At 61.1% G+C, this 18771-nt stretch overlaps 1 protein-coding gene across 2 annotated transcripts; it reads right to left on the reverse strand.

The window, feature by feature from the left end:
- Positions 1 to 615: 615 nt before the first annotated feature.
- On the reverse strand, positions 616 to 14854 carry GIT1 (GIT ArfGAP 1). Of its 2 annotated transcripts, XM_059381129.1 has the most exons (21): positions 14589 to 14854; positions 8914 to 9047; positions 8371 to 8483; positions 8148 to 8253; positions 7406 to 7623; positions 7226 to 7320; positions 6850 to 6892; positions 5112 to 5138; positions 4894 to 4942; positions 4370 to 4442; positions 3719 to 3816; positions 3210 to 3321; positions 2946 to 3079; positions 2630 to 2782; positions 2277 to 2507; positions 2134 to 2187; positions 1870 to 1956; positions 1677 to 1750; positions 1391 to 1573; positions 1201 to 1264; positions 616 to 1045 (listed from the first exon to the last, which is right to left on the reverse strand). In XM_059381129.1, the coding sequence occupies exons 1-21, from the start codon at positions 14638 to 14640 to the stop codon at positions 833 to 835; spliced, it is 2313 nt and encodes a 770-aa protein (XP_059237112.1). In that variant the 5' UTR covers positions 14641 to 14854; the 3' UTR covers positions 616 to 832. The 2 variants fall into 2 exon arrangements, with proteins under 2 accessions (XP_059237112.1, XP_059237111.1); XM_059381128.1 differs by lacking the exon at positions 5112 to 5138 and having other exon boundaries at positions 14589 to 14720.
- Positions 14855 to 18771: the final 3917 nt, after the last annotated feature.

Here is an 18771-nt window from a genome sequence, read left to right on the forward strand (position 1 = left end):
AAAGGGATATGAATCAGGGAGACAGATGAGGGGAGGCAACGGGTTGGACCCCAGCTGGTTACCAGCAGTCCCTGGCCCCAAGAATGGGGAAGGGGGGCTGACCCCTGACACTGGTCCTGCTGCTCTGGTCCCCTCACCCTTCACAGAACTCCAGATGGGCCAGGCCTCCGGAACGGCACTGCCGCCCCGCACACACACACAGGCACGCAGGGACACTCAGTTACCACAATGTTAAAATTAAGGAGTGGAAGAGAAGAAAGAAAAAAAGTTTCCAGTGTTTGCTGCTAGGGACCCTGGGAACACAGGCTGGGGCCTGTGCTCTGGACAGGGGCCGTTTGGCATTAAAGGAGAGCAGCAGGGGGGCTGGTGGCTACAGGGCAGGGACATCCAGAGATTATGTACAAAGGATTGAGGATGCCCCTGCTCAGCCCCCGGTAGGGCTGAACTGGCTCATGGGGTGGGGTACCTGGAGGGGGAATGGCCTCACTTGGAGTGTCCCCACCCTACCCTTGGCTGAGGGTGCCCCAAGGGTTAGGGGCTGGGAGTGATGCCTTACAGGCCCCTGCACGCTGGGGGAGGGGGAAGAGGGGAATGCTATGTACAGGGGGAGGTACATGGAATGTGGGGGACAGAAGCTCCTGCCACCCCACCTCCCCATCCTTGGGGGCTTGAGGGGGGGCGGGCACCAGGGCGCCTGGCTGCCAGGGGAGAGTGGCAGCACTAAGGGCACTTGCGCCAGCGGCTCTGTTGGGGTGGGGGTTAGTGTCTGGAGTGGCCCAGCTCCCATGGCCAGTGAGGTCCCAGGGTGCAGGTGAGGGTGCAGGGAGAGTGGTCACTGCTTCTTTTCTCGGGTGGTGATGGTGACCAGCTGCTTGGCAGCCTTGGCAATGTCGTAGGCGCACTGGATCACCTGCTGAGTCAGCAGCTGGAAGTCCACAGGGGCGCCCGGCTCCGGGGGCACGGTCTTCCGGCATTCGCTCTGAAGCCGGTAGGCGCTGGCATTGAGCAGCCGCAGTGAACTACGCACAGGCTCCAGGGCTGGCCTCTGGAGGGGAGGAGGGAGCTGGGCCTTGGACTTCAAACCATGAGCCATGAACACGGCCCAGTGTGTCCTCCTTTGCACCCAGGTAGGGCTCCCATTCCCTGCACCTGTCCCACCCGGAGACCCTTCAATCCTGCTCCTCTTTCCAGCCCCTGTACCTTTGGGAAGAGAGAGGCCATCTCGGTCACAGCCAAATGGATCTTCTCTGAGCAGGGCACAAAGCTTTGGGGGGAGGGGAGGGTAAAAATTAGGGTTCGCAGGGACAATGGAACACCGGCGGGGCCCCCCCCTCCCCTCCCCTCCGCAACACCCAGGGGCCCCTAGAAGCCTCACGTCCCACCCCCATACCTGTCGTGCTTGAATTCTTGGGCAGCCCGTAACAATTCCTGAATGTTCTTGGTGACCTGTTCCGTCTTTAGGATGACATCCTCTGTGCTGGGCAGCCCAGGGTCAAGGTCTCCATCCAGGCTTTCCAACTCTGGGTGGAAGTCCTCTTCCTTGCCCAGCTCAAGAAACCTCTTCCCTTCCATTCTGAGGCCAGGGTGAGAGAGAGACATACCAGTGGTAAGGCTGCCTGCCGGCACCCTCACAGACACGCCAGGGCCCGCTCAGCCTTCTTCCCGGAGTGCCTCACCCAAGCAGTGGGTCCCCACTTTGCGTGTTCTCATAGTCGCTGTCGGCACCGCTGCCGTGGCGGGAAAGCTTGCTCTGGAGGATCGGGGAAGGGGCAGTAGATGACGTACACATTCACAGACCCACACAGCCCATCGCTTTCCACGTGCACACCTTACTCGGCCTGTCCCTTGCAACGGGGATGGGCACGTTACCGTGTGACGGCTTCCTTCCTGGGAGCAGGACAGGAGCGGGGAGGAGGGAGTGAAGGGCACGGCGGAGGCCGACACCCCCTTCCGGATCTGAAACCCAGGAGGGCTGGAGTCAGTTTTTCCTCCCTGCTCCCCCTACCCCGCCTTCCAGCTTCCTAGCATCGCGGGTCCTCCCCGTGCCCAGCCATCGTCAACGCAAAGGCCACACCTGCTGGGGCTCAGAGCCCATTTGCTGACATGGACCCTTGTGTCCCAGGCCCTGCTTACCCGGTAAAGGCCAGCAGGGACGTGTACTGAATAGATGGCGTCGTCCTCCAGCTCCTGGGAGATGGCACAGGAGGCATCACGGAGGGTCCCATGGCAGCTCCCGCCCTGTCTCCCCTAGTCCTTGACACCCACGGGCAACTCACAGTGCTGTGGAAAGGCTGGAGCCGGGTGGTGAGCTCATCCCCAGGTGGGCCCCCAAAGGGCTTCAGGGCGGAGCCTGGTTCATACATGGAGAAGGCCTGGCGGTCCCTGCGGTGGGCACTCCCGCCAGGCCCCATCGATGTGTGTTCTGCCCGCTCGCTGGGCAGCGGGGCTGTGGGCACCGGCCCCGGCGGCTGCCGGATCTGCAAGTTCTCTGACTGCAGCTTGTGGATCTGAGAGGCACAGGGTGTCAGAACCTCCAGGGGCTCCAGGCAGCACCCCCAACTCCGGGAGCAGGGGTCCTCCAAGCAGGACGCTGGGAGCCCCCGCCTCCCACCAGCGCTGCCGTCCCTACCTCCCTCTGCAGCCTCCGGAGCTCATCGCTCAGACTGCTGTTGACCTTCATGAGCTGTTGCACCTTCGCCTCGGAGGTGGCCAGAGCCTTCTTCAGCTCCAGATACTCCTGCAGGGTCACGGCCCCATCAGAGAGGTCTGAGGAGTCCATGCTCTGCAGAGTGAGACAGAGGCTCATCAGCCCTCAGGGCAGGGCGTAAATGCCCACAGAAGGCTCTTCTCAAGGCCGTAACCAGCCCACTTGTCCCCAAAGCCCCAGGCTCTAAGGGGACAGAGCTGGGCCCTGGTGGAGGCCCAGGGTGGGGCAGTGCTCAGACCCGGGCACGGTTGTTCCTAGTGGCACCAGCGCTGCGCAGGGGTTCCTGGTCCGTGTCCTCATCCGAGGCCACACTGTCGTAGTCGTGCTGGTCGTCGAGGTCACTCTGGCTCCTTGCAGAGAGCTCGAGGTTGTCTGAGGACACAGTCCCATCACTCAGGATCCAGCCACACAACCCTTCCACCATGCCACCCCAAAAGGGAGCCACAAAAAAATATTCTAGAAAAGTGCCCACTACCCGCCGCCCTATCCACGCCCTTCCCACCTGTGGGGCTGCTCAGGCTCTTGCCCTGCTGTCTCCGCTTGGCCTCGCTGAGAATGTCTATGATCAGGGTGGCAAACTCTCGGGCATTAAAGCGGGCCAACTTCTGCCGCCCCTACAAGCCAGAAAGAACCCAGCTGGCAAGACGGGCCCCCTTCTAGGTGACAGGGCAGGGGGAACCAAGCTGCAAGGGAGTCCCCTTTTACCTGGCTCATGGCCAGAGCAGGGGGTCAGGGATAACACTGATTCTGGGTGATTCTTGGGGAGCTCCTGCGGCTGGGATCTTGCCCCCACCCCCTGGAAGCTGCTCAGCAAGTGGCTCAAAAACCAAGCCTGATTTCCATTTCCAAAGCCCAGCACCGGCAGAGCCCTGAGGGAGGCCTAGGCCGGGGGAGGAGAGCAGGCCCAGGCTGCGGCCCAGGTGGCAGCCACTGAGCAAGGGCAGGGCCCATAGAGCTGGCAACCCCCGGAGGGGAGGAGACGGCCCCAGGCCCCCCACCCAGCCCCCTCACCTGATTCCGTGTAGCTGAGTATTCGGGGTTCACGGGCAGGAAGGGCACGGCACTGCGCTCCGTCACCAGGGTGCTGTGGTTCTGGGTGGCCAGCCACACTGCGGGGGAGGGGCAGAGGTGAGGAAGTGCTGAACACAGCCTTCCTCGCCCCTCCCCAGCCCACCAAGTGCTGGTGTGCAAAACAGGGGTGGTCTTCAGAAAGACCATGCACACCATGGAAGCAGGGTCTAGTCAGGGCAAGGCTGGGCGAGGCCAGAGAGGCTGATGAAGAGCAGAACAAGGCGACTCCTTCTTGCCAGGCCCAGCCCAGAGTTTGGGCTGGAATCTTGCTGTGGCCCAGAAGGAGTGATGTAGGGGGGGCGGAGTGGGACTGGGGAGTGAGCCAAAGTGGGAGGCAGCCAGAGCCGAGATGAGCCCCAGTCCAGAGGTGGGTGGAGAAACAGGCCGCTGGGCCAGGGAGGCTGCCCAAGCCGCTCACAGCCAGCAGGGGTGGCTCTGTGGAGCTGCTGAGCGAACCAACCCCAAGCAGCCCCTCACAGACCCCAGTAAAGGACCAGAGAACCACAAGAGGGCCTAGCCCTTCCCCAGCAGGTGGGCAGGTACCCTCATCTAGTCTACCCATGCATGACCTCCGATGCCCTCTGGGCTCACCGGCATCATTTTCTCTTCTATCCACCTCGTCGTACACGTCCATGGCAAGTTCCTCAAAAAGCCGGTTGCTGAGCTAGAGACAAAGAGGGAGACAGAGGCTTTGTCAGATCAGTTAGTCCCCAGTACTGACAAGGCCAGCTCAAGCAAGAGGTCTTAAGATGTGGGGAATGGCTTGTGTTCCATGTGCTGCCCAATCCCTGTAGTCTCAGAACTGGAAACTGGGGCAGGGGTCTCTCTGTCACACTCCACAGTGGAAGAGGACAGGAGGGAGACCAGATCAATCAGTGCTTTTGGAGGTCAAAGGTGAAGCCAGGGCCCTGGAGCCTGCAGAGGGCAGAGCCAGGGTCGAAGACAAAAGCCAGGGAGGTAGGGGGAAGGGAGCCAGGAAGGATAGAATGAGGGGCAGGCACCGCCGCTGAGACTTGGAAAAGGATTAGAGGAAGGAGGGGGAGTGACAGAGGGGTGGAGGGTCAGAGATGCCGACAGCTCCTAGTGTTAGAGCCCGTCTGTCCAAGGGGACTCACCGCCTGCAGCTTCTTCTTGGCGGCTTTGGCCAACTCGGACAGGTCTAGGCTGTGGATAGAGGGAGATGGGAACAGGCAGACATGAGAGGTGGCCAGGCCCCTGCCAGTGACTCCAGAACATGCAGGGACCCCGGGAAGACAACATCCCAGATGCTGTACACCAAACACCGCCCCCAGCCCAACCTCCAGAGCCTGCCCCCATGGCAGGCACCATATACCTCTGAGACATGCACTTTTGCCGAGATCTAAGTCCAGAGAGAGGCAGCAGAGGAAAGAACAGGACAGAGGCAGCAATTACCCAGGAGCAGGGCGACAGGCGCACACCCATGGACACCATGCACACCACGGAACTCATCTCCCCTCCCCCAAATCTGCTTCTGCACCCGCCTGCTCTCTCCCTCCATGCCCCACTCACCCCACACCAGCGTCTGCTCCTGGTGGTAGGGGGCACTGGAGATCCCCTCACCCTCAAGCCCCAGGGCAGCTGTCCCCGGGTTCCCCATCAGTCCCTCATCCTTGGGTCTTTGAATCAGTTTCTTCACCCATCTTCCCACTTCTAAGCTCGCCCCCACAATCCCTGTTTCCAGCCAGCAGCCAGGGGATCGGACCACTCTACCCCCGGCCTTAAAACAACTCAATGACCAAAGATACATACGGCATACTTCAGCCGTATTAAAAAATACGCTCCGTGCTTAGCATGCATCATTTCACCCAATCCTCTCAACAGCCCCAAAAAGGTAGGTGCTGCTGACCTCCTCTCCAGGGGGTAACGAAGACTCAGAGAGGGTTCAGTAGCCTGTCTGAAGTCAAACACCCAACACATGGCAAAGCTGACTCCACACACTGTCTCCTCTTGCTGGGGCTCACGGGATGGGCTGTTCTCTCATCTGTTTCTATTCCGGTCCCGCTCCTGGGATTCCCTGCTCCTCGCATGGTGCTCCGGCTGCCCCGACTGCCCGAGGTACCCAGCACGACTTTGCTACTTTATACCATCTCTGCCTTTACTTCTCTCGATGCCCACTCCCCACCCCCAACTAGAGCTGTCTGACTAGGCAGCTTCACTCTAGACTGTAAGCTCCCTAAAGGCAGAGATCTTGTCTGAGTCACCTGTGTCTCAGGGCCAAGAAAAGTGGCCGGCACCAGGAAGGTGTTCTGTCATCACTTCCCTGAGTACACACCCAGATGTGTTCGTAACACATACACCAGAAGCATCCAGGTACACACACAGCGCAGAATAAAACCAGAGAAGAAGGAGGGAGTCTCGGTGTCTCATAACAGAGAAGGTCTGGGTTCATGGATCCAAGGTGCCTAGGCCTGACCATCCCTGTTTGCTCACGCTAGCCACTGGAGAGGGAGGGGAGCCTCCTCTCTCTGAGATCCAGGCCTGCCGGCAAAGCTTGGCAAGACTTGGCCAGCAGAGGTGGCCAGCAGGTGGCGCGAGCAACCATCTTGTGAGCCAAGGGAGTGTCCCCCACAGCCTAGGCGCCAGAGGCTTTGCTGATCACAGACAGAAACACCTCAGTGGTGCTGTACCCTGCCCCCAGCCCCACTCAATTTCTGAGCACGCCACAGAGACCTGGTCAATAGTCCCAAAGTGAGTCAAATCCCTGAAGCCCATATCTTTTTACTTTTCTAATGATTCTCTAGTGGGGTGAGTGCCACTGGAAGCAGAAGGCAGCAATCCACCACTCCCAGGGTGGGCGCTGCTGGTACTCAAGCCTGTGTGGGAGAGCCGTGGGGCTCAGGTTGTGCTGGTCATGTGCCAAGCTGGCATTTGTCACCTGCCTTGGGGCCCAGCATCGGGGAATGAAGACTGGACAGAAATGCTTCTACTGCCAGGCCCCTGATGATGGGGGACCCTAAAGCCTGGGGAGAGGGAGGAGTGGAGGCACTGAGGCCCAGACACCCAAAGGATACCCAACAGCCTCTAGGAAGGGGCATCAGGTGGGCACTCACCTGTCAGCCATCTGTGGGATGATGTAATGCCCATTTTTGTGATCTGAACAAAAATAAAAATGCCAAGTCACTGGTGCGGGGTGGCCTTTGCAGCTGGGAGCCCACTTTATTGCCATGATTGGAGCGTGGCACCCAGAAGTGTCAGGGGACAGGGAGGGCGGGCCACCCCCAAGCACCCTGGGAGCGGACTGAAGTTAGGCCCACCCCCACTCCCCATCCCAGCTTGCAGGAGCCCAGAGCCTACATCAATTTCACAGGAGCCAGTTGCCTAGCAACACTGTTCCCCAGCCGGCTTTGTCACCATGGCAGCTGCTGCTGGGGTGTGTCTGGGTCCCACCTGCCTGGCCCAGCCAGACCTGCCCCGAGCTCTGCTCACCCGGCTTGCGTCCACAGAGATAGAAGGCCAACCGGTCAGTGAGCTCATACTGGCACTCGACTAGCCTTTCCGCCAGCTCATGGTGCCCCGCCTGCCTGTGGGGAGGGGGCATGCCTCAGCCCTGCAGCGGCCGTCCACCACACCCACCCAGCCCAGCCTCACCCACCACCTGGCCCTCACCTGGCATAGTCAATGGGTGTGCGGCCATTGACATCGGGGGAGCCAGGATCAGCCCCATACACTACAAGCAGCTCAGCCTGCAGGGTCTGGCCCGCCTTGGCAGCCACGTGCAGAGGTGTGGTGCCCTTCTCTGGATGGAAGAAGTTGGCCTGGGCGCCCAGGGACAGCAGGCGCAGACACGTCTCCAAGTTGCCTGTCCGCACACTCGAGTGCAGTTGCTGCAAAAGGAGCAGAGTGTGCAGCAGACGTGTGCGTGGGGCCCCTCCCCTCCTCTAGCCACACCACAAAAGGCAGCTGCTGGGCCTCCCACCAGCTCCCGGGGTCCCAGCTGGAGTTGGGCTGTGAGGGAGGACAGAGGTCGGCCCCGCTGTCAGTCACATCCACCTGTGCCGTGAGCACTGCTTGACACAGATGGTGTCTGTCAGGGAAATGCTGGGATTTGTTTCCCGTTTTACAGACAAGCAAACTGAGGCTCGGAGCAGCTAAGAAACGGCCCCAAGTTCTCCCAGCTTTTGGATGGCAGCTGGTGGGGTTTGAGCCCTGGGGTGTCCATGGAGGAGCTGAGGGGCTCGGCTGCATATGCCGCCTGACCATGCAGTCTCATCTCCCTGCTGCACCCACTCTTCTTGCCTGACCCCAATGCCTCTGGGGCCTCAGGTTCAGTGGTGACAAAGGAGCAGACCCTCAGGGTGTCGCAGGTGTCAAGAGAGGAGGCCCGCCCATTCCCTGGGGCCCCTCCAACCTTGCTGAGGTCTTTGGCAGTGACCCCGTCGTCGTCCCGGCAGGGAAGCTTGTGCACGAACGCCAGCATCTGGTACTTGGCCCTGATGAACTCTGACTTGATGGGGCTGGGCGGGGACACGGGGCGCATCGGGGAGAGCGGGAGAGGCTAGTCACCCGGCCACCCCTTGAATCCACGTCCCAGGCCGCGCGGCCCCTGCCACCAGCCCTCCAGCCCAACTCACTGGACTTTGTCCTGGGGGTTGGCTTTGCGCCTGCCGCTCTGCACTTGCGCGGGATCCAGCAGGGAGTGCTCCCAGATAGAGTTGGCCCCGTTGCTGGCGAGCGTGTGCACCATCTGCAGGGAAGAGGCGCCAAGTGCGGGTGCCCGCTGTGCGCCAGCTACTGGAGGGGGGGGCACTGCCATGCGCTGGCCACAGCCGGCATGGCTGGAGACAGGGCTGAGGAGGCCTCCTGTGTGTCTGCTGCCAGCACCCCACCACCCCACCTGGTCGGGCCGCCTGAGCATGTGGGTCCCGTGTAGCACTTCAGGTCTCCCAGCAAGCGTGCCACGGCTCAGAGAGGTTAAGTGACCTGCTTGGTGCTACATGGTCAAGCTAAGATGTGGCAGGGCTGGGGAGAGGGCCCCGGCCTGGGAGACCCCAGTCTTAGCACCTGTGTCTGCCAGGCCACAAGAACAGGCTGGGTTCTGCCCTCTGGCACTGCTGGATCCAGGGTGGTGTGCGTGGGGGCGCGTGCGCCGGGGGACTAGCTGGACAGCCACGTACCTGCAGCAGTGTGGGAGGCCAGGCGCTGTGGCGTAGGTGCTTGACGACGGAGATGTGGCGGCCCAGGCTCCGGTGCACGCTGCAGCACTCGTCGCACACCAGCACGCCCCTGCTGATGGAGGCCCAGCCAGGGTCTGCGGGGTGGGAGCTGGGTCAGCCAAGCCCAGATCAGGGCCAGTGTCTCCTGTGCCCCTGCTTTGGGCTCATGCCAGGCTGACGTAGTCCCTCACTCAGCTTCCCAAAGCCCAGGGAGCAGAGGACCATCAGGACACACAAGTTACCTACCGATGAGGAAGCCTAGCTAGGTGTAGGAGGGATTTCCCCTAAGGTGCACAGCAGGTGACTGACAGCTGTGCCTGGGCCTGTCTGGGGGGAGGGGGTCCCCAGGGCTGACTCAATGGGCATGGCTTCCTGCCCTGCAGCCTTTCCCAGGGAACAAGACAGCTGGCCCAGACCTCCCTCACAGGGGACCTGCAAGACAGCCCTAGGCATTCCTCCTGGGTCTGGGCAGGGCCCCATCCCTCCTGCACCCAGGCTTCTGTGGGACCCACAGGCTCCCTGACCTGACCCATCCCACCGTTCTACGGGCTCCTGCTTCCACCCTCTTCTTAGCTAGGAAGAGGCCTCTTCATGTTGAGCCTTCTGCTATCATCACTGATGGGCTGAGTGGGAGTCCCTCTTAAATAGGGCCGGAGAGGGTAAAGGAACTAATGCTGGATACACACCGCGTACAAGCTAGACTTGTATGCACACTGTCTCTCACCACTGTCAGGCAAGGCAGGAAATGCTATCCTTGCTTTCCCAATTAGAAACAGCGGCTCAGAGAGATTAGAGCGCTTGCTCAAGGTCACACAGCTAATGAGTGGAATTGCTGGGACGTGGACCCAGGCTCTGAGATGCCAGACACTGGGCCATGTTCACACCCAGTGCTCTTCTTTTGCTCTTGCCCCGAAGGCGGAAGCCCCAAGTGGGCAAGGGCCCTGGAAGCCACTCTCCACTCCATGGGGAGAAGGAAACTTTGGAGACAAGAAGGAGGGGCCAGGAGAGGATGGGAGCTCCTGGGGTCCTTTTCAAGGGCAGGGGAGATGCCACCCATCCTGGGCCCCTTGGGAAAGGGGGAGGAGACAGCTGTATACAGCTCAGGCTGTAGAAAGGTCATGGGGGAGAAAGCAGCCATTGTGTGCCTCAAGAGAGCGGGGGCAGGGAGCCTCTTTCCCAGGACACTGTGCTCTGCCCAGGCCCCCCGCCCCAATCTCAGGAAGCCCTGTTTTTTGGAGGGGGGGTGGGGAGTAAGGGACTGGCTCTCTGCATGCCTGGCAGTGCTCAGGGAGTCCAGAGGTGGGTGTGGGCCCCCCAGGGGAGGCTCAGACTTGGGGTAATGAGAAGCTCTCCAACCAGAAGGCAATTCTCAGACCCTTCCCTTCAAGAACTTCCATAGAAGTTCCCAAGAGAATCGTAAAGAGACTGAATCAGGGAGCAGCCTGAGTTCTGCCTACATCAAGTATCCCCCCCCATAGGGACAGGGAAGAAACAAGAAGTGAAAGAGGGGGTTCAGCTATTTGGGTCTGGGCTTCTTTAAGTGTCCCACAAAAATACAGGGCAACAAGGTGCCTGCCATATACTTTTCTGGGAGTTGATCCCAGGGACCCATTGCCTGTGCCAACAGGGGGAGCCCTAGGACACTCTGTTGGCTTTACCCAAACAGGGAGGAACCCCAGTGAGGCACATGGAAAACTCCCTCCCCCTACTCCCAAGCACCACTGGGTGAGGGGTCTGCAGGCCAGCCACCTCCGGCAGCTCAAGCAGGAAGCTGGAAATGACGCAGCCTAAATTCCTCTTGTTGAAATGGTGGGGTTTCCTGTAAGTGGGGAGCCGCCCAGGCCAGGATCATAAATGGGCCGCCCTAAGGCCTCCACCCCAGGCCCCCGGTCTGCCCGGAGAAGCCAAGCCCAAGAGGACTGCACAGATCTCCAGAGCCAGGCCAGACATGGTGAGCCTCTGAATACGGCAGTGACCAAGAGATTCGGATTTGGGGAACTGGGTCCCAGGCTCTGTTGGGCACTCACCCAGCCTGAAGGAGGGGTCCTACCTCTCCTCCACAGTGACCTGAAATAGGAAGGTTGAGCTGGGGACACCTTCCTGGCAGGGGGAACACTGGGGCCAGCTCAGTTCTTCATTACACAAATGAAAAGCACACCCTAACCCTACTACCGACTTCTTAAATGCCCAAGTGGCTTTGGGCCTACTCAAGCTGGAGCCGCTAAACCTCACTTAGGCCAGTTCCTCAGGCCAGAAGGGTTTCTGTAAGTCAAATGACTACTGTGGTTTAAGGTTAAGGGACCCTTGCCCCCAAGAGGCCCCTTAGGTCAAACTTGGGGTAGAAAGGAGAGGGACATAAGGTGTTTTGTTTTTAGTAGGCTCCATGCCCACCAGCCCAATATGGGGCTTGAACTCTTGACATCAAGAGTCAAATGCTCTACTGACTGAGCTAGCCAAGGGCCCCCAGGGAACATCCGGTTTAGGAGACAGTGGTAACCTCCTCAGCATCCTGCCAACCTTCCCCCAGGACTTCTGCCTCAGGACAGGGCGTCTGGAATATATGGGCAAGCAGTAGGAGGGGTCCTAGGAGGGATCCTGGGATGACATTAACCACGAAGGCCTCTGCTAAGGTGAACTCAAGTCACCACCCAAAGCCATGACCGGCCTCTAAGGGCAGCAGGTCTGCTATAAAGGCCTGGGTCTCCTGAGCAGAGCCTCCCTAAACAAGAAGGAGAAGCCCACCATCTTGAAAGCAGGCAAGAGTAATCCATGGGGATAAAGGTCAGGATGGCGGTTACCTCTGGGGGGCAGTGTTGACTGGGAGGGGGCAGAAGAAAGGCCCAGAGAGGGACAAGAATGCTCTACCTCTTGACTGAGTGGTAGTTACATGGGTTAGCGGCTTAAACCGTAAGGTGCAGGAATTCGGCTGTACATAAATTCAATCTCAATAAAAGTGAAGAAAGCCCCCATTCACTCCCACCCTGCAATCCATATGAGCCTGTGGGTTTCCAAATGTCCCTAGCCAGTAGCATCCTTGCTCACCCAAGAGCCTGTAGGACAGGCACCCCAAGGTCTTCACTCTTCTGACCTGGGCTGCCAAGGTGGGAGAGTTAAGATGGAGACCCTGGGATGAGGAACAGGTCTGTGGGCTAGGCCGGGACCATGTGGCAGAGGGAGTGGAGGGGAAGGAAGCAGGGAGAACGCATTCTCCAGAGTTCCTGGACTCCTGCCCCTCCCTTGGACTCCCAGGACAGGCAGGTACACACGTGGCACCTGGCGAGGGGGCACCAGCAGCCACAGCGGTCATGGCACCTCCAGCCGCCTTACAAAATACACCTGTCACCTGTATGCCTGGGCCTGGAAACGGAGGGAGGACATCTGCGGTCACCTTTCACCCCTACAGCCTCCCCACATCAACCAGCCACAAAAAGGTCGCAGCCCCACTCCTAGGGCTCGAAGTCCTTTCACAGCAAGAGAAGCCTATGACCGGGTAAGAGACAGAGGCCAGTGGGGTCCCAACTATTGACTACTCTCAAGCCCCGTACCTGGGCTGCTCCAGTTCCCACACGGAGAGCGCCACTCCTCGCATCAGACAGTAGGGGAATGGGGTAGCCCCAAGTGGCCAGCTGGGGTCCTGACAAGCAACCAAACACTCAGGGAGTGCCTGGTATATCATGTGCCAGACACCATGCAAGGCGCCAAGGTAGGGTGAGGGTCAAGACTTTATCAGTACCCTGCCTACTTCACTGTCCCCACCACCTGCCTCTCCTGGAGCTGTGTCCTGGATCAGGGGGCCCTAACCCTTATCCTAACTTGTACCTGGCGCACCCGTGCCCCTGTGCGACAGTGACTGCAGACCAGAATCAAACAGTCCAAGACATCCCATAACATACCACTCCTCCCTGAACCCATTTGGCATCCAGAGACTTCAAACAGTCAAACGTGGTGGAGAAAGAACAGCTGCCTTGCTGATTCTGCCCTATGTCCCTTTAGCTAAGTATCAAAAGCACAGACTTGAAGACGGGATGGTCTTCAAAAACCATTCTACTCCAACTTCTTTGCCTCACAATTGAGGAAACTGAGGCCCAGAGTGAGGAAAGTCTTGCCATGGGTCACAGTGAGGACCTAGGATGAGTGTCTGCTAAACACCTTCCTCCCAGGCCTTCTGGATCTTCCACCCTCACCCCATGCTATGCCCAGCCCCCAGAGGTATGGAACAGCCTGGGACAGGCAGAGAGGGCCTGCAGCTGGGGGAAGGGGATCACAGTCTTCGGCTCATTAGGGTAAGGATCCATCAGCCCCGGTAGCTTCTTCATGGCCCTCCAGATCGTGACATGCCCTGAGAGGAGTCCCGGGTCATAGCCACCCAGAGTACCCTGCCTTTGCCAGGCATCCACAATATTACCCAATATTCCTCATGCTAGAATACCAGAGCATCTATGGTTCTCAACCTGTTGGGGTCTTGGGCCTGTCCAAAGGGTGGCTGGAAGTTGGACCCCATGGAACTTCCCACTCTCACACTTAATTGTGCTCTTAGTCCCCCTGGAGTTCACAGACACCCTGAGCCTGCCCAGAGGTCTCCCAAGAAGATAGCTCCTTTTCTAAAAAAAAGGATGGACAAGAGCCAGAGCTTCCTTCCCCAGGCCAGCTGCTGAGCCCCATCACTGGCAGTGTCCTCCCACAACAGCAGGTAGCAGCAGCCTCTCAGGTCACTGCTCCTCTCTTCCTCAGCAGCTCAGGGGGCTTTCACATCAGCCTGGACCTGACCGTGCTGGGAAGAAGGGAAACACCACAGTAAATACAGCCAGGAAGCCAGCCCCGTCCTGGGAATCCAGACAACCCAGGGGTACTGCTTCCTGCCCATTTCTGGCCAGAGGGGGCCACAGGGACAGGAGGGGTCAGTGTCCAAGCTGGGACAATGCTCAGCCCACCTCCCAGAGCAGGCCTTCACAGGGCACAGGGACAGCTGAGTCTAGTTGCTCACAGTCACCAGGCAGCCTGGGGATGCCTCCGAGGGAGATGCCCAGGCTGTACTGGCCCTCAACACCAGGCCCTGCAAGGAGCCCCGGCCTTGGTAACCAGGGGCAGGGAGTCCTCAAAGCAGCTACCCCTCGTCTGCTCACGAGGAAACACTATCCAGGCCCCTCCTGGCCCATCTGCCCAGCACTCTTGCCCCTTGACCTCCGCCACCTCAGCGGGCGCGCAGACCATGCGAGCAGCAGGTGCAAGACGCGGGGGTGGCACTGAGATGACACAAAACCACACTCGCCCCCACCTCCTAAACCTTGCTGGCCTCCGCCACAGCCCTCCTGCCACTCCAGGCTGGCGCTTCCGTCGGGATACAGAGACAGAAGGGGGGGGCAGCTAGCTGCCTGCCTCCCTCAGACTGAGGGGTGGGAGGTGGCGCCGGGAATGTCCTTCCTCGCTCGTCCACGGACGCAAGGGAACCGAGGCCCCCCAGCCGGCCCTCCCGCCAAGGACACGGCTCCGCAGTGGCCCGGGCGGGGGCCCAGGCCGGAGGCCGCAGCCCCCCGGCCCCGCCCCGCCCTCCGGCCCCGCACGGCGCTCCCGCCAGGCCCCGGCGCCCGCCCGGCGGCCTCGCCGCACGGTCCCGCCCCCGGCCCGGCGCCGCTTACCCGGGGCGCTGCAGTCCGCACACACCTCCGCCCGCGGCCCCTTCCGGGACATCCTCAGCGGCGACGCGGCCGCAGCCCTCTGGGCCAGCGTGGGGGGCGCGGGCGGCGGGCCCGGGCGGCGGCGGCCCCTGCTGCCCGGCCCAGCTCCGGCAAGGCCCCGGCTAGGCTCCGCGCGCCCGGCCAACCGTCTGCCCCCGAGGCTGGCCCGGAACCCGCCGTGCCCGCCTGCCCGCTCGCCCTCCGGCGCCCTCCGCCCCGCGCCGCCCCGCGCCGCCCCGCGCCGCCCTGCCGCCGCTCGCCGCTCGCTCTCTCCGCCCCCTGCGCGGCTCCGGGCCGCTCCTGCAGGAAGCCGCGCAGGCCCAGCCCACCGGGGGAGGGGCGGCCCGCACACCCGCCCCGCCGCCCGGCCCTGCGGGCCGCGCCTCCTAGAGAAAGGAAGCCGGCAGCTCGGGCGGGAGGGGGCGGGGGCGCTTAAAGGGGCAGCGGCCGCAGCTAGGCAGACCCGAGAGGGCGGCGTCGTCTGAGGCCTTGGGCTCGGCTCCCGCGCTCCTCGGCCTTGCGGCAGTGTGAGTTACCCTCACAGCTCCATCCCCTTAGCTTTCCAGGTGGAGGGCGGTCCGGTGGCTCAAGCCCGGGGACAGTGACCCTTGGGGAACAGGGAAGAGAGTAAGGGGCTGGAGGCCCAGGCCCCCTTCCTCGTCAAAGGGCTGTGGTTTGGGGTACCCGCCTATGTCTGGCTGAGGTGAGGTGTACGACCTGGTCCCCCGTGTATCCACATCTAAGTGTCCAGGTGTGCGTGTGGTCACGCCCTTGCTGATTACGCACAACGCCAACAATATGGACGCCCAGGTGTTCCCCTGCCTCCCAGTTAAAAATACATCTCTACCTCATCCATACTTCCATCCCAAGAGAAAAGAATCTGGGTAGTTTTTAAAGACCTCCCGAGGAGTGACCACTGTGCCTGTGTGCCGTAATAACCACTCTGCATCCGCCTTGTCTTCTACGGTGTTTCTGGGCCACCGCAGCTTTATGTGTCCAAGGCGTGTGCACACAACATACAGGGATCTTTTCTTACGTTGGCCTTTCTTCCTAGACTTCACACGGAGACGGCGTAGGTGGGGGGACAGGAAGCGGAGGCGCAGGCCGCACGTGGGTGCACCCCTGCACTGAGCATGCTCCCCCATACACGTGTGCCCCGCGTGTACCCAGCCCCCATCCCTGCAGCAGCAAAATGCCAGAGCACTTGGCTTGTGGGGAGAGGGCAGGGGTGGCCCAAACCAGGCCTGGAGGTCCAGCGACCTGAATGAAGCGAAGATTCCCTGAGGGGCAGGGAGACCTCAGTAACAAGTGGGGATGGGGGTGGGGTGTAGATGGGAGGGGAGTCCTTGGGCAGGGGTTTGGGAATTGGTCGGCTTTATCCCAGCGGTGCCAGAGCAGCAGTGACTTGTGGGTGGGCCGACTGCTTCCCTGGGGGAGACAAGTAATGCTCATGAGTCACACCACCCGAAATACAAGCAAAGCTGCCTCCATCGCCTTTAGCTGCAGCCCAGATTGACAAGTTTGTTTGAAATCTCGATCCACGGGGTATATTTATAATCGCACCTTTAAGAAAAATCTTTTTGCAGGCCTCCCCTCCCCCCACAGCCAGCCGCTCAGCTGGCTGGGCTTCAGCGAGCAAAGATACCTCGCGGTGGGGGTGGGGGGCGCCGGCGGCGGGGGCGGGGAGCACCACCTGCCGCACCAAGGAGTCAGTCTGTGGGCTTGGTGGCCCCGGGCTGGGCGACGAAAAGGAGCGGCCACCGGCGCACGTGCCACGAGCGGTGGCCGCCCGTTCACCCCCGATCTCCCAGCTATGGAATTTCATTTATTAAATGTCGAGGCGGCCACTGGCAGCTCCATCGCTTGGCTGTCTTTGTTTCTCTGCTGTGTGGGCGCGTCTCGAGCACGTGGCAGCTGGAGCGCGCAAACCGGAGGAAAAGCGATCTTGGTTTGGTATAGGGCCGCCTGGCAAAGAGGCCAGGCTGCTAAGGGCCTAAGTCCCTCAGTCCAGGCTGAGCTACTCCTCTCCCAGAGCCCCAACACTTTCCAGGGGAAAGGATGATTCCCCCTGCTGCCCCCTCCCGCCCGCCAGCTCCACCTCCCGGCCGGCCCGGGGACTACCTGGGAGTGGCCCAGGCAAAGAGCTACACTCTCCAAACTTTATTCCGGAAGCCCCCAGCCCCGCCGCTGCGGAGCTTCTGGGCCTGGGTCTGGGGATAAAAGAGCTGCAGGATTTCTCTTTGGAGACGTCGCCACCTCAAGAAGCAGGACAGTAAAAGAGAAATCTCAGACAAGGTTCTACAATTTAATGAGGAAATGTACAGGCATTCTCCCGGCCACTCGTAGCCGTCCCTCCCCCCTCTAGCCCCCTCCCCAACTCCGGCTGCAGCCACAAGACTCTGCTGACCCCTCGTGGTAGAGGTGGGCAGCGGTCCCGAGTTGCCGGAGGCGCCAGCTGGCTCCTCCCCGGCTGGAAAAAGGGGCGAGGCAGTCCACTCCTCCCTGCCTTTCCCGCCTGGGCCTGGCACCGCAGGGTGTGGAGGAGGAAGGAGAGAAGACCACACAAAGAAACCTGAGAGAGGCGCAGAGAGTTTGCAAGCTTTTGCTAGCCCCTCCCACGCAAACACTTCTTGGATTGTTCTAAGTAGGGCTGGTATGGAATCCTTAATTCCTGTCCTGTTCTAAGGTGGACGAGAAGGCACTGTGCCCGGTCCGGCCACCTGTCTCATCAGCCCGCTTGCGGGCGGGGTGCGCCATTTCCCAGGGCAGTTACTATCCTTAGTTCACCCTAGTAGGTAGTGTTTAGAGTCTCATTTAGAGGTGAGTGGTCTGCGAAAGCAGAAAATTTAAGCAGTTTGTTTACGGTCAGGTGGTTAGTAAGGAGGAATTCGAACTCTGCTGTAAGGTCCCAATCCCTCCTCCCTCCGCGCTCCAGGGACTGGGCCACGCCTCTTGGTCTTTCCAGCCCTTGAAATAGGCAGCCTCAAAGGTCAATTACACTTTTACCACGGCATCGGCTGGACCCCTCTGGAAGGACCTCTCTGCCCCGGGGTTATGCAGGAAGAAGCCAGTCTCTTGGAATCTGGTCACTTCCTCTCCTGAGGGGACCACACTGACTGTAGGTGGGAAGCTGCCACCTGCTGCTTTCTCTGCCCAGTCCCACTCTGGTCCTTGCAGAGGACAGCAAATGGGGGGAGAGGACTGCCCTTCCAGCCTTAACGGTCATTCCCTTTCGAATGTCGTGTGGAAGATGTAAAGTGATTTTCTAAGAGGGCAGGGACGACTCCTACATAATATCTCAAGTGCCAGATCCCTGGTTGCTCCAAAGACCTTTGGTACTAATGTCCCGCACCTTTCTCAGGATTCCCCCCATCAGTAACTCCTTGGACTCTGGATTCCTCCTCATGTTCCACTGGGAACCCAATTCAATCCTGAAGGCCACACCTTCCCGCGCCCTCTAAGCCTTGAGCAAGGCCTGCAGCCCCTTCCCTGCCTAGCAAAAGGCAAAGCGCCCGTGGGTGGGGGTGCGTCCCGGCCCACCGGCGTCAGGACATTGTCTCAGTTCCCGCTGGGCCTGACTTCTTCCCCACCCGCTCACAGGACCAGGGACGACAGTGCCGGACCCTCTCCGGCCACCCGCCACCCGCAGTTCTACGAGGCGGACTACATGCCCCATGATGCCACGGGGCCGAGCTACAGCAAGCTCTGCCCCGGGCACCCGGGTCCCCCCTCCCCTCTCCCCCGCATCCCCGCATCTCTCGCCGGCCGCTCGGGCTGAGGGCCGGGCAATGCAGCTGCGGGGAGCCGGGGGCGGCGGGCGCGCGTCCCTGCGGCGGCGTCCCCGGGGTTCGCGCCCCGTGCGCCCCCGCGCCCGCTGCGGGCGCCTGCTCCCTTTGCCGAGCGGCGTCTTTGTGTGCGGGGGTGTGGGAGGTGAGGCGCGAGTCCGCGCCGCGCCGCCGAGCGCCCGCTCCCTCTCCGGGCGGGTGGGGGCCTCTCCGCGCAGCCCGCCACCGCCTCGCGAGGACGCCCGCGGCCCGCGCCGCCCGCACAGCGCCGGGCGCGCCGCCCCCGCCCGCCGGCGCCGCTCGCACATGCCCGAGCCGCAGCCCGGCGAGCAGGCAGCGCCGGCCCCCCGCCCCGCGGC

Source organism: Mustela nigripes, chromosome 16 (assembly GCF_022355385.1).
Source record: "Mustela nigripes isolate SB6536 chromosome 16, MUSNIG.SB6536, whole genome shotgun sequence".
NCBI lineage: Eukaryota > Metazoa > Chordata > Mammalia > Carnivora > Mustelidae > Mustela > Mustela nigripes.

Bases quoted from the DNA above. Each gene is read 5' to 3' on its own strand.
- GIT1 (XM_059381129.1), bottom strand. From the start codon at position 14,640: ATGTCCCGGAAGGGGCCGCGGGCGGAGGTGTGTGCGGACTGCAGCGCC. The intron at 8,484-8,913 runs GTACGTGGCTGT...TCTTCCCTGCAG, and splicing joins GGCCTCCCACACTGCTGCAG to ATGGTGCACACGCTCGCCAG. The intron at 2,508-2,629 runs GTAGGGACGGCA...TGTGCCTCTCAG, and splicing joins TCCGGAGGCTGCAGAGGGAG to ATCCACAAGCTGCAGTCAGA.